This window comes from Somniosus microcephalus, chromosome 5, assembly GCF_052327205.1.
Source record: "Somniosus microcephalus isolate GS21.2 chromosome 5, FLI_Smic_1.0, whole genome shotgun sequence".
Classification (NCBI taxonomy): Eukaryota; Metazoa; Chordata; class Chondrichthyes; order Squaliformes; family Somniosidae; genus Somniosus; species Somniosus microcephalus.
Genome location: NC_140991.1, coordinates 274,930,722 through 274,944,466, shown reverse-complemented (window position 1 = coordinate 274,944,466; position 13,745 = coordinate 274,930,722). Strand labels below are relative to the sequence as shown.

Genomic DNA, 13,745 nt, shown 5'->3' with positions numbered 1-13,745 from the left:
CTTCTCTCCTTCCTCCCCCCCTTCTCTCCTTCCTCCCCCCCTTCTCTCCTTCCTCCCCCCTTCTCTCCTTCCTCCCCCCCTTCTCTCCTTCCTCCCCCCCTTCTCTCCTTCCTCCCCCCCTTCTCTCCTTCCTCCCCCCCTTCTCTCCTTCCTCCCCCCCTTCTCTCCTTCCTCCCCCCCTTCTCTCCTTCCTCCCCCCCTTCTCTCCTTCCTCCCCCCCTTCTCTCCTTCCTCCCCCCTTCTCTCCTTCCTCCCCCCTTCTCTCCCTCCCCCCCTTCTCTCCCTCCCCCCCTTCTCTCCCTCCCCGCCTTCTCTCCCTCCCCGCCTTCTCTCCCTCCCCGCCTTCTCTCCCTCCCCCCCTTCTCTCCCTCCTCCCCGCCTTCTCTCCCTCCCCGCCTTCTCTCCCTCCTCCCCCCCTTCTCTCCCTCCTCCCCCCCTTCTCTCCCTCCTCCCCCCCTTCTCTCCCTCCTCCCCCCCTTCTCTCCCTCCTCCCCCCCTTCTCTCCCTCCTCCCCCCCTTCTCTCCCTCCTCCCCCCCCTTCTCTCCCTCCTCCCCCCCCTTCTCTCCCTCCTCCCCCCCCTTCTCTCCCTCCTCCCCCCCCTTCTCTCCCTCCTCCCCCCCTTCTCTCCCTCCTCCCCCCCTTCTCTCCCTCCTCCCCCCCTTCTCTCCCTCCTCCCCCCTTCTCTCCCTCCTCCCCCCTTCTCTCCCTCCTCCCCCCTTCTCTCCCTCCTCCCCCCTTCTCTCCCTCCTCCCCCCTTCTCTCCCTCCTCCCCCCTTCTCTCCCTCCTCCCCCCCCTTCTCTCCCTCCTCCCCCCCTTCTCTCCCTCCTCCCCCCTTCTCTCCCTCCTCCCCCCCTTCTCTCCCTCCTCCCCCCCTTCTCTCCCTCCTCCCCCCCTTCTCTCCCTCCTCCCCCCCCTTCTCTCCCTCCTCCCCCCCCTTCTCTCCCTCCTCCCCCCCCTTCTCTCCCTCCTCCCCCCCCTTCTCTCCCTCCTCCCCCCCCTTCTCTCCCTCCTCCCCCCCTTCTCTCCCTCCTCCCCCCCCTTCTCTCCCTCCTCCCCCCCCTTCTCTCCCTCCTCCCCCCCCTTCTCTCCCTCCTCCCCCCCCTTCTCTCCCTCCTCCCCCCCCTTCTCTCCCTCCTCCCCCCCCTTCTCTCCCTCCTCCCCCCCCTTCTCTCCCTCCTCCCCCCCCTTCTCTCCCTCCTCCCCCCCCTTCTCTCCCTCCCCCCCTTCTCTCCCTCCTCCCCCCCTTCTCTCCCTCCTCCCCCCTTCTCTCCCTCCTCCCCCCTTCTCTCCCTCCTCCCCCCCTTCTCTCCCTCCTCCCCCCCCTTCTCTCCCTCCTCCCCCCCCCTTCTCTCCCTCCCCCCCCCCTTCTCTCCCTCTTTCCCCCCCCTTCTCTCCCCCCCTTCTCTCCCTCCTCCCCCCCCTTCTCTCCCTCCTCCCCCCCTTCTCTCCCTCCTCCCCCCCTTCTCTCCCTCCTCCCCCCCTTCTCTCCCTCCTCCCCCCCCTTCTCTCCCTCCTCCCCCCCCTTCTCTCCCTCCTCCCCCCCCTTCTCTCCCTCCTCCCCCCCTTCTCTCCCTCCTCCCCCCCTTCTCTCCCTCCTCCCCCCCTTCTCTCCCTCCTCCCCCCCTTCTCTCCCTCCTCCCCCCCCTTCTCTCCCTCCTCCCCCCCTTCTCTCCCTCCTCCCCCCTTCTCTCCCTCCTCCCCCCCTTCTCTCCCTCCTCCCCCCCCCTTCTCTCCCTCCCCCCCCCTTCTCTCCCTCCCCCCCCTTCTCTCCCTCCTCCCCCCCCTTCTCTCCCTCCTCCCCCCCCCTTCTCTCCCTCCTCCCCCCCCCTTCTCTCCCTCCTCCCCCCCCTTCTCTCCCTCCTCCCCCCCCTTCTCTCCGTTCTCTCCCTCCTCCCCCCCTTCTCTCCCTCCTCCCCCCCTTCTCTCCTCCTCCCCCTTCTCTCCCTCTTTCCCCCCCCCTTCTCTCCCTCCTCCCCCCCTTCTCTCCCTCCTCCCCCCCTTCTCTCCCTCCTCCCCCCCTTCTCTCCCTCCTCCCCCCCTTCTCTCCCTCCTCCCCCCCTTCTCTCCCTCCTCCCCCCCTTCTCTCCCTCCTCCCCCCCTTCTCTCCCTCCTCCCCCCCTTCTCTCCCTCCTCCCCCCTTCTCTCCCTCTTTCCCCCCCCCTTCTCTCCCTCCTCCCCCCCTTCTCTCCCTCCTCCCCCCCTTCTCTCCCTCCTCCCCCCCTTCTCTCCCTCCTCCCCCCCCCTTCTCTCCCTCCTCCCCCCCTTCTCTCCCTCCTCCCCCCCTTCTCTCCCTCCTCCCCCCCTTCTCTCCCTCCTCCCCCCCTTCTCTCCCTCCTCCCCCCCTTCTCTCCCTCCTCCCCCCCTTCTCTCCCTCCTCCCCCCCCTTCTCTCCCTCCTCCCCCCTTCTCTCCCTCCTTCCTCCCCCTTCTCTCCTTCCTCCCCCCCTTCTCTCCTTCCTCCCCCCCTTCTCTCCTTCCTCCCCCCTTCTCTCCTTCCTCCCCCCTTCTCTCCTTCCTCCCCCCCTTCTCTCCTTCCTCCCCCCCTTCTCTCCTTCCTCCCCCCTTCTCTCCTTCCCCCCCCCTTCTCTCCTTCCTCCCCCCCTTCTCTCCTTCCTCCCCCCCTCTCTCTCCTTCCTCCCCCCCTTCTCTCCTTCCTCCCCCCCTTCTCTCCTTCCTCCCCCCCTTCTCTCCTTCCTCCCCCCCTTCTCTCCTTCCTCCCCCCCTTCTCTCCTTCCTCCCCCCCTTCTCTCCTTCCTCCCCCCCTTCTCTCCTTCCTCCCCTCCCCCCCTTCTCTCCTTCCTCCCCCCCTTCTCTCCTTCCTCCCCCCCTTCTCTCCTTCCTCCCCCCCTTCTCTCCTTCCTCCCCCCCTTCTCTCCTTCCTCCCCCCCTTCTCTCCTTCCTCCCCCCCTTCTCTCCTTCCTCCCCCCCTTCTCTCCTTCCTCCCCCCTTCTCTCCTTCCTCCCCCCCTTCTCTCCTTCCTCCCCCCCTTCTCTCCTTCCTCCCCCCCTTCTCTCCTTCCTCCCCCCCTTCTCTCCTTCCTCCCCCCCTTCTCTCCTTCCTCCCCCCCTTCTCTCCTTCCTCCCCCCCTTCTCTGCCTCCTCCCCCCCTTCTCTCCCTCCCCGCCTTCTCTCCCTCCCCGCCTTCTCTCCCTCCCCGCCTTCTCTCCCTCCCCGCCTTCTCTCCCTCCCCGCCTTCTCTCCCTCCCCGCCTTCTCTCCCTCCCCGCCTTCTCTCCCTCCCCGCCTTCTCTCCTTCCTCCCCCCCTTCTCTCCTTCCTCCCCCCCTTCTCTCCTTCCTCCCCCCCTTCTCTCCTTCCTCCCCCCCTTCTCTCCTTCCTCCCCCCTTCTCTCCTTCCTCCCCCCTTCTCTCCTTCCTCCCCCCCTTCTCTCCTTCCTCCCCCTTCTCTCCTTCCTCCCCCCTTCTCTCCTTCCTCCCCCCTTCTCTCCCTCCTTCCTCCCCCCTTCTCTCCTTCCTCCCCCCCTTCTCTCCTTCCTCCCCCCCTTCTCTCCTTCCTCCCCCCCTTCTCTCCTTCCTCCCCCCCTTCTCTCCTTCCTCCCCCCCTTCTCTCCTTCCTCCCCCCTTCTCTCCTTCCTCCCCCCCTTCTCTCCTTCCTCCCCCCCTTCTCTCCTTCCTCCCCCCCTTCTCTCCTTCCTCCCCCCCTTCTCTCCTTCCTCCCCCCCTTCTCTCCTTCCTCCCCCCCTTCTCTCCTTCCTCCCCCCCTTCTCTCCTTCCTCCCCCCCTTCTCTCCTTCCTCCCCCCCTTCTCTCCTTCCTCCCCCCCTTCTCTCCTTCCTCCCCCCTTCTCTCCTTCCTCCCCCCTTCTCTCCTTCCTCCCCCCCTTCTCTCCTTCCTCCCCCCCTTCTCTCCTTCCTCCCCCCCTTCTCTCCTTCCTCCCCCCCTTCTCTCCTTCCTCCCCCCCTTCTCTCCCTCCTCCCCGCCTTCTCTCCCTCCCCGCCTTCTCTCCCTCCCCGCCTTCTCTCCTTCCTCCCCCCCTTCTCTCCCTCCTCCCCCCCTTCTCTCCCTCCTCCCCCCCTTCTCTCCCTCCTCCCCCCCTTCTCTCCCTCCTCCCCCCCTTCTCTCCCTCCTCCCCCCCTTCTCTCCCTCCTCCCCCCCTTCTCTCCCTCCTCCCCCCTTCTCTCCCTCCTCCCCCCCTTCTCTCCCTCCTCCCCCCCTTCTCTCCCTCCTCCCCCCTTCTCCCCCTCCTCCCCCCCTTCTCTCCCTCCTCCCCCCCTTCTCTCCCTCCTCCCCCCCTTCTCTCCCTCCTCCCCCCCTTCTCTCCCTCCTCCCCCCCCTTCTCTCCCTCCTCCCCCCCCTTCTCTCCCTCCTCCCCCCCATTCTCTCCCTCCTCCCCCCCCTTCTCTCCCTCCTCCCCCCCTTCTCTCCCTCCTCCCCCCCTTCTCTCCCTCCTCCCCCCCTTCTCTCCCTCCTCCCCCCCTTCTCTCCCTCCTCCCCCCCTTCTCTCCCTCCTCCCCCCCTTCTCTCCCTCCTCCCCCCCCTTCTCTCCCTCCTCCCCCCCTTCTCTCCCTCCTCCCCCCCCTTCTCTCCCTCCCCCCCTTCTCTCCCTCCTCCCCCCCTTCTCTCCCTCCTCCCCCCCTTCTCTCCCTCCTCCCCCCCTTCTCTCCCTCCTCCCCCCCCTTCTCTCCCTCCTCCCCCCCCCCTTCTCTCCCTCCCCCCCTTCTCTCCCTCCCCGCCTTCTCTCCTTCCTCCCCCCCTTCTCTCCCTCCTCCCCCCCTTCTCTCCCTCCTCCCCCCCTTCTCTCCCTCCTCCCCCCCTTCTCTCCCTCCTCCCCCCCTTCTCTCCCTCCTCCCCCCTTCTCTCCCTCCTCCCCCCCTTCTCTCCCTCCTCCCCCCCTTCTCTCCCTCCTCCCCCCTTCTCCCCCTCCTCCCCCCCTTCTCTCCCTCCTCCCCCCCTTCTCTCCCTCCTCCCCCCCTTCTCTCCCTCCTCCCCCCCTTCTCTCCCTCCTCCCCCCCCTTCTCTCCCTCCTCCCCCCCCTTCTCTCCCTCCTCCCCCCCCTTCTCTCCCTCCTCCCCCCCCTTCTCTCCCTCCTCCCCCCCATTCTCTCCCTCCTCCCCCCCCTTCTCTCCCTCCTCCCCCCCTTCTCTCCCTCCTCCCCCCCTTCTCTCCCTCCTCCCCCCCCTTCTCTCCCTCCTCCCCCCCTTCTCTCCCTCCTCCCCCCCTTCTCTCCCTCCTCCCCCCCTTCTCTCCCTCCTCCCCCCCCTTCTCTCCCTCCTCCCCCCCTTCTCTCCCTCCTCCCCCCCCTTCTCTCCCTCCCCCCCTTCTCTCCCTCCTCCCCCCCTTCTCTCCCTCCTCCCCCCCTTCTCTCCCTCCTCCCCCCCTTCTCTCCCTCCTCCCCCCCCTTCTCTCCCTCCTCCCCCCCCCCTTCTCTCCCTCCCCCCCTTCTCTCCCTCCCCCCCCTTCTCTCCCTCTTTCCCCCCCCTTCTCTCCCCCCCTTCTCTCCCTCCTCCCCCCCCCTTCTCTCCCTCCTCCCCCCCTTCTCTCCCTCCTCCCCCCCTTCTCTCCCTCCTCCCCCCCCTTCTCTCCCTCCTCCCCCCCCTTCTCTCCCTCCTCCCCCCCCTTCTCTCCCTCCTCCCCCCCCTTCTCTCCCTCCTCCCCCCCCCTTCTCTCCCTCCTCCCCCCCTTCTCTCCCTCCTCCCCCCCTTCTCTCCCTCCTCCCCCCCTTCTCTCCCTCCTCCCCCCTTCTCTCCCTCCTCCCCCCCCTTCTCTCCCTCCTCCCCCCCTTCTCTCCCTCCTCCCCCCCTTCTCTCCCTCCTCCCCCCCCTTCTCTCCCTCCTCCCCCCCCTTCTCTCCCTCCTCCCCCCCCTTCTCTCCCTCCTCCCCCCCTTCTCTCCCTCCTCCCCCTTCTCTCCCTCTTTCCCCCCCCCTTCTCTCCCGCCACCCCCCCCCCCTTCTCTCTCTCTCTCTCTCTCTCTCTCTTGGGTCCTATCTAGTTGAGACAGTCTCGCCAATATTTGGCCCGAATTCCACATGAAACAACTGTAAATATTTTACAGACTTTCTGAATGTCTGACAGAAACAATTAATGACTCCTTGGACGTCCACAGTGCTCTGTGTGAATTCCTCAGCTCTCCGTGCTGGAATGTATTTACGAGAAGCATTCATCCTCTTCCTTCTGGAAATTAAGTGTTTATCGTCCACTCCAGTCAGGTGCTGGCTAAAAAAGGTTGCTTATATTTGTTTCAGACAGCTTATTCTGCAGTCAGTCTGCTTTGTGCTTTAAATTGATTCTCTGTCTGTTGTATCACTGCCTTCTACTGACTGTGTTGACAGTAACCAGGCTCACTTGGAATTTCTGGGCTATTTTCCCACACCTTTTACCTGTTACCAAACTCGGCAAAAATAGTGAACGGGGGGCAGGGGGGTGAGGTAAGAGTTGGAATGCATCCTGCAAAGAAGCGGACAGTTGTGCAATGATCCTACAAGTGCAGTTTTTTTTGGTGAGAGGTGTGCGTTATTTATACAGCTGCTCAAACACGATTTCTTGTTATATATCTTGCTGTGCCCAGATATTGGAGTTGCCAATGGATGGGCTCAGGTTGAGTTCCAAGGCTATTTCCCACCATCGTTTGGACAGTTGGTTGCACAGCCTTGCTGTGGCTCAGTGGGGAGCACTCTCGCCTCCTGAGTCAGAAAGTTGTGGGTTCAAGTCCCACTCCAGAGACTTGAGCACATTTTCTAGGCTGACGCTTCAGTGCAGTGCTGAGGGAGTGCTGCAATGTCAGAGGTGCCATCTTTCGGATGAGACATTAAACCGAGGCCCCGTCTGCGCTCTCGGGGATGTAAAACATCCCATTGCACTATTTCAAAGAGCAGGAGATTTCTCCTTGATGTCCTGGCCATTATTTATCCATCAACCAACATCACTAAAAAACAGACTATCTGGTCATTATCACATTGCTGTTTGTGGGATTTTGTCAGGCAGAATATAGGGAGCTGGGAAATAGATTAAAAAGCAGGACCTCCAAAGTTAGTAAGCTCCAGATTACTCCCAGTGCCATGTGCTAGTGAGCACAGGAATAGGAGGATAGAACAGCTGAATGCTTGGCTGGAGAGATGGTGCAGGCGGGAGGGCTTTAGATTCCTGAGGCATTGGGACCATTTCTGGGGAAGGTGGGACCTGTACAAGCCGGACGGGTTACACCTCAACAGAGCTGGGACCAATATTCTCGCAGAGAGGTTTGCTAGTGCTGTTGGGGAGGGTTTAAACTAGCTTGGCAGGGGGATGGGCACCAGCATGTAGGAGTGGAGGGGAGGAATGGGGTGCATGGAAGAGTGAGTGTGTTGGATGGTACTGGAGGGGAAGGTAGTGCTGGAGGAGGAAGTAGTACCATATTAGATAGGAGCACACTAAGAAAGACTACGAAAAATTCAAAAATGGGTTTAGAATGCATGTATGTAAACACACAGTGTGGTGAATAAGGTTGGTGAGCTACAAGCACAATTAGCCGTGTGGCAATATGATGTTGTGGCAATAACGGAAACGTGGCTTAAAAAAGTACTTCAAAAGGTACTTTGTTTGGCTGTAAAATGCTTTGGAATGTCATGAGGTTGTGAAAAGGTGCTATAAAAATGCAAGTCTTTCATTTCTTTCTTGAGTGAAAACCGGCCATTCTGTTGCCAGCACGGGTTTTTCTGCTTCAAACAGCGCAACACACGTGAAATATATGCCCGGCAAACCTTTGTGGTTTGTCTCGGGGAGAGAAATGGCGCACGTCTTTCATCATGGCATCACCTATAGGTGCCCCGATGGCTCTCCACTCGGTTATCTGGCATCACCTATAGGTGCCACGATGGCTCTCCACTCAGTCTTCTGTCATCACCTATAGGTGCCCCGATGGCTCTCCACTCGGTTTTCTGGCATCACCTATAGGTGCCACGATGGCTCTCCACTCAGTCTTCTGTCATCACCTATAGGTGCCCCGATGGCTCTCCACTCAGTCTTCTGTCATCACCTTGCACATTTGAGCATGGGCAGAAAAGAAAAATACCTCATGAAACCCCATTAAAATTGTGGCAGCTTGCTGTGCTGAATTCGGAGTGACCTGATGTTTTAGCTAGTTCAGCTAGGAATTCCCCTGGTGGATCATTGCTTAAATGGAACGCATGGTTTGATGTTGAACCACGTTAGTTCATTCAGCAGGTACCTGAATCTAGCCAAAGTTGGACACTTTGGGGTTAGACACTATTCTTGTCCCTCCATAAACTTGAGCTCATCCAAAACTCTCCTCTCCCCAAGGACTTGCTTAAGCAATCTACCGCTCAACATGATACTTCTCCAAAACTCTGCTGCCTGAATCCTAACTCTCCAAGCCCCATTCACCCATCACCCCTGTGCTTGCTGGCCTACATTGGCTCCTGGTTCCCCAACGCCTCAATTCTAAAATTCTTATTCTTGTGTTCAAATCCTTCCATGGCCTCTCCGCTTCCAATCTCTGTAAAGTCCTCTAACCCTATAGCTCTCCGAGAACTCTGCGTACTTCAATTCTGGCCACTTGCGCGTCCCCCACTCCCTTTGCCCCACCATTGGTAGCCGTGCCTTCAGCTGTCTAGGCTCTAAGCTCTGGAATTCCCTCCCTAAACTTCTCCACCTCTCTACTTCGCTCTCCTCCTATAAGATACTCCTTTAAACCTACCTCTTTGACCAAGCCCTAATGTCTCCTTCTTTGGCTGGGTGTCAAATTTTGTTTGATAGTAACTCCTGTGAAGCGCCTTGGGACATTTTAGTATGTTAAAGGCGCTATAGAAATGCAAGTTGTCATTTTCTTTCTTCCTCCAATTTCCGTCCGACATTTCTCTCCCTCCTGAAAGAGGTGACTTGCGCGAGAGGTTTTTTTCCGTCGAGGTGACGCAGCGTTCCCAGGGGTCGGCGTTCTGGGAGGGCTTGTGGCCCTCATTTTCCTGTCTCTTAAAATTAGTTACCATTCGATCAGGGACTGTGCACCTGTGACTTCCTGTAACCCCATCACTTCAAGTGCCACACACCAACAGATTGGTGAATCGCCCCTCAGAGGTGCTAACAGCTCTCTTAAGGTCTCACATAGAAACATAGAAAAATAGGAGCAGGAGTCGGCCATTCAATATGACCATGGCTGATCCTTTATCTCAATACCATATTCCCACTCTCTCCCCATACCCCTTGATGCCTTTTGTGTCTAGAAATCCATCTATCTCCTTCTTAAATATATTTAGTGACTTGGCCTCCACAGCCTTCTGTGGTAGAGAATTCCACAGGTTCGCCACCCTCTGAGTGAAGAAATTTCTCCGCATCTCAGTCCTAAATGTCCTATCCTGAGACCGTGACCCCCTCGTTCTAGACCCCCCCCCCCAGCCAGGGGAAACATCCTCCCATGGTTAGTTGTAATATATATGTGGGATATTCTTCGTTTTCAAGAAATTATTTCCCTGGTTAGGGTTGCTAACCTTCCAGGATTGCCCTGGAGTCCCCAGGAATTAAGGATTAATCTCCTGCGCACTTCTATGAACACCCCAGGAAAAATTGTGATTTTTTTTTTTTCATTTTCTTTGAACACTTTTGTTTATTCGCTGTAATATATTGAAGATGGGGGGAAGGGAAGGAAAGTCTGTTTGACTGGTTGGGTCAGTTGGAGGTGGGAGGTCATGTGATGAAACCTCCAGTAATATGTCCAATCAGAGCTGGCAAACTCCTGGGCCCAGCCAGTTGTCTTGTTATAAGTCTCCATATTTTTAAAGTAGTAGAGTAGTTTGGGGGGGGATTATGAGGTGTCTGATTCACAGCAGGTGAGTCGAGTGTCTCCTAATCCCAAAGATGTAATAAATTAGGCCTGATTCCTGTTGGCAGCCAGTGTGGGATCACTGCCAGCAGTAAGTAACTTGCAACAGACGCTGTTATTTTCCACTGCTGTAGTAAACCCTCTGGCAATATTCATCCATGTTAATCCCTAAAGTCTGAAAAAAAAAAATGCCAAAGTATAACGGTTCACCAGCAAAGTGTGAACCGAGTGGAAAACGTGAAATACTTTAACCGCTGGGGATAGTGGGAGTTCGGCTCCAATGAGGACATGACAACGAGGCGTACTCAGTGACGGCTTCCTCTTACAAATTTTATTGCTCGGGCTCTTTTTAGTGTTCGTCGCTCCCTTAAGCGATCCCAGCATCTACTTATTACAGGAGATGACTCCCACTGCCCTGTATCTGTTAGCGGGACCCGGGAAATGTAATGATGAAACTTCCTTGTGAGCCAGACCGAATCTCCATGTTTTACACATGTGCTCTCCTTTTAATCCCTCCGAAGATGATCCCACTTAACGTTGGTTGAGGCGAGGTTTGGTTCTGATTGTGAGCTGCTTCGTTCCACAGTAGATGAAACATTGATGAGAGATGCTTGGTGCAATTGCTACGACTTCTGTTCGCATACTGTTAAAGGAAGAACTTGCATTTATATAGCACCTTTCATGGCCGCAGGACATCCCAAGCCCTTAACAGCCAATGAAGCACTTTTTGAAGCACAGTCACTGTGTTGTAATTAAGGGAAACACAGCAGCCAATTTGTCCACAGCAAGGTCCCACAAACAGCAATGTGATAATGACCAGATAATATGTTTTACTGATGTTGGTTGAGGATAAGTATTGGCCAGGACACCAGGGAGAACTCCCCTGCTCTTCTTCGAAATGGTGTCATGGGATCTTTTACGCCCACCTGAGAGGGCAGGCTGGGCCTTAGTTTAACGTCCCATCCGAAAGTCGGCACCTCCGGCAGTGCAACACTCTCTCGGTACTGCACTGGAAGTGTTAGCCTAGATTATGTTCTCAAGTCTTTGGAGTGGGACTTGAACCCACGATTTTCTGACTCGGAAGCGAGAGTGCTACCACTGAGTCACTGCTGAAAATGGCGTGTGATCTGAGGAAATGGATGTGAAAGAGGGATCCATAAGAATTAAAGGCTTCAGAAACCAGCTAAAAACTATAGACTGAGCCACAGCTGACACTCCTTAAAATTATTTAAATATTTGAAAAATCAAAGAGCATACAAGCGCCTGTCCACTCGGTGGATCATCGAACTCAACCTAAAAGTGCAGTCTCTCTGTCTCCACCATTCCTAGAAGTCCTGGGATTATCTAGCATGTCTACAACTGGGCCATAAATCCCAATTGCCCACAGGGACCTGAAAAGCCCCAACAATCTGCTGAGCTCTTCCACTCTATAAGTACTGGTGGTGGTCAATTTTGGCAACCCCATGTTCCATATGCAAATAGATTAATAAAATGTGGGATACTTTAAATTTGTTTTATTTTCTGGTTGTGTTGTTTTTAGGGGAGTTTAAACTGAAGTAAATGATAGCTAGTTTGACACACGAGTAAGTTAACTTTTTTTGGGCATGTCCCTGCTTTTTCTTTTGGCCAAGAGATTTGCCTTGCAAGCTCTGTCTGACTGGTTGACTGTGTTGACATTGTACTTTGCTCTAGCTCTGATGTTACCTCTCTCCTTTAGATCCTGAACTGGGGATCATGGAGGTTGTCCTCATCACTCTTGTCCCGCTGCTCATCATCGCTACCGTGGTGATCCTCGCCTTCTATTGGTACCGGGTTCAGAGACGGAGGAAGCTGAACATAGAGTGGGCGAAGGGTCAGAAGGGCAGGAAGCCGGGCCATCAGCACCGGCCTCCAAATGACCGCAGTGAAGGCTGCGCCATTCGCCTCGACGATGATCAGTCTGACATCAGCTCCACCTGCGCCAACAACATCAACCACAACACCGAGCTGCTGCCCCTAGAGCTCGACGCGGTGGTGGGCAAGGGTCGCTTCGCCGAGGTGTACAAGGCCAAGCTGAGGCAGAGCACCTCCGAGCAGTTTGAGACCGTGGCAGCGAAGATCTTCCACTTTGATGAGTATGTGTCGTGGAAGAACGAGAAGGAGATCTTCTCCGACATCAACCTGAAGCACGAGAATGTGCTGCAGTTCCTGACAGCGGAGGAGCGGGAGACCGAAATGGGCAAGCAGTACTGGCTGATCACTGCCTACCACCCCCAGGGCAACCTGCAAGATTACCTTCTAAGACACATCGTGAACTGGGAGGACTTGTGCCTGCTGGGAGAATCGCTGGCCAGAGGGATTGCACACTTGCACAGTGATTACACGCCATGTGGCAGGCCAAAGATTCCCATTGCCCACAGGGACCTCAAAAGCTCCAACATTCTGGTGAAAAATGACCTGACGTGTTGCCTGTGTGACTTTGGATTATCCTTAAGGCTGGAATCATCTCTCTCCGTGGATGATTTAGCAAACAGCGGGCAGGTGAGTGCCAATCTTCAATTCCTTGGATTGAGAACTAATAATGGTGATTGCCCTGAGCTCTAGAATTCCCTCCCTTAACCTCTCGCACCTCTCTCCTCAATTATTAAAACCTACCTCTTTGACCAAGCTTTTGGTCACCTGTCCTAATATCTCCTTATGTGATTCGGTGTCGAATTATGTTTGATTACACTCTTGCAAAGTGCCTTGGGATGTTTTACTACGTTAAAGGTGCTATATAACTGCAAGTTGTTGACTGTAGTTAATAATGCAACAACAGGCAGCTTCCAAAGAGTTGCACTATGTCCTATAGTGTAGAGCTCAGCCTATCTGTTGGGGGGGGTTTAAACTAACTTGGCAGGGGGATGGGATACAGAGGGGAGCTGAAATAGGGGGGGGATGTGCTGCCAATTATAGAGAAAAAAACAAGTCAGCTTGGTAGACAGGGCAAATATATAAGGGCAAGGCTGGATGGCATCTATTTTAATGCAAGGAGTCTTGCGAATAAGGTGGATGAACTGAAGGTGTTGATAAACACATGGGAGTATGATATTGTTGCTATCACGGAGACATGGTTGAGGGAAGGGCAAGACTGGCAGCTCAATATTCCGGGGTACAGAATCTTCAGGCGAGACAGAGGGGGAGGTATAAGAGGAGGGGGTGTCGCAATATTAATTAAGGAGTCAATTACTGCAGTAAGGAGGGATGATATATTAGCAGGGTCCTCCAATGAGGCCATATGGGTGGAGCTTAAAAACAAAAAGGGGGCAAGCACTTTGCTGGGAGTGTACTATAGGCCTCCAAACAGTCAGGGGGAGATAGAGGAACAGATATGTAGGCAAATCTCAGAGAAATGTGCAAATAATAGGGTAATAATAATGGGGGATTTCAACTTCCCCAATATTAACTGGGATAGTCAGAGTGTGAAAGGCTCAGAGGGTGTAGAATTCTTAAAGTGCATCCAGGAGAGCTTTTTGAGCCAGCATGTAGAAAGTCCTACAAGAGAGGGGGCGGTACTGGACCTAATTCTAGGGAATGTGGCCGGCCAAGTGGAAAAAGTGCTAGTAGGTGAGCACTTTGGTGATAGTGACCATAATATGGTAAGATTTAAGGTGGCCATGGAAAAGGACAGGGATGGGCCGGAAATAAAGGTTCTAAATTGGGGGAAGGCCGATTTTAATAGGATAAGGCAGGATCTGGCCAAAATGGACTGGGATCAGCTACTTGTAGGAAAATCCGCATCGGAGCAATGGGAGGCTTTCAGAAGGGAGATTGAGATCATACAATGGCAACATGTTCCCGTAAAGGTCAAGGGTGGTTCCAAAAACCACAGGGAACCTTGGATGTCAGGGGATATACGGGAATGGATTAGGAAAAAAAGGAGGGCTTTTGGTAGATACAAAAGGCTAAAGACGGAGGAAGCCCTAGAGGAGTACAAAAAGTGCAGGGGGATACTTAA

General features: G+C 56.2%; 1 protein-coding gene across 1 annotated transcript in view; it reads left to right on the top strand.

Moving 5' to 3' along the window:
- tgfbr2b (transforming growth factor beta receptor 2b) overlaps window positions 1-13,745 on the top strand; it is a 117,380-nt gene that overhangs the window by 42,144 nt on the left and 61,491 nt on the right. The window contains exon 4 of the mRNA XM_085988985.1: window positions 11,487-12,289. Within this exon, the coding sequence (XP_085845111.1) occupies window positions 11,487-12,289 (803 nt within the window). The remainder of the gene's footprint in view (window positions 1-11,486; window positions 12,290-13,745) is intronic.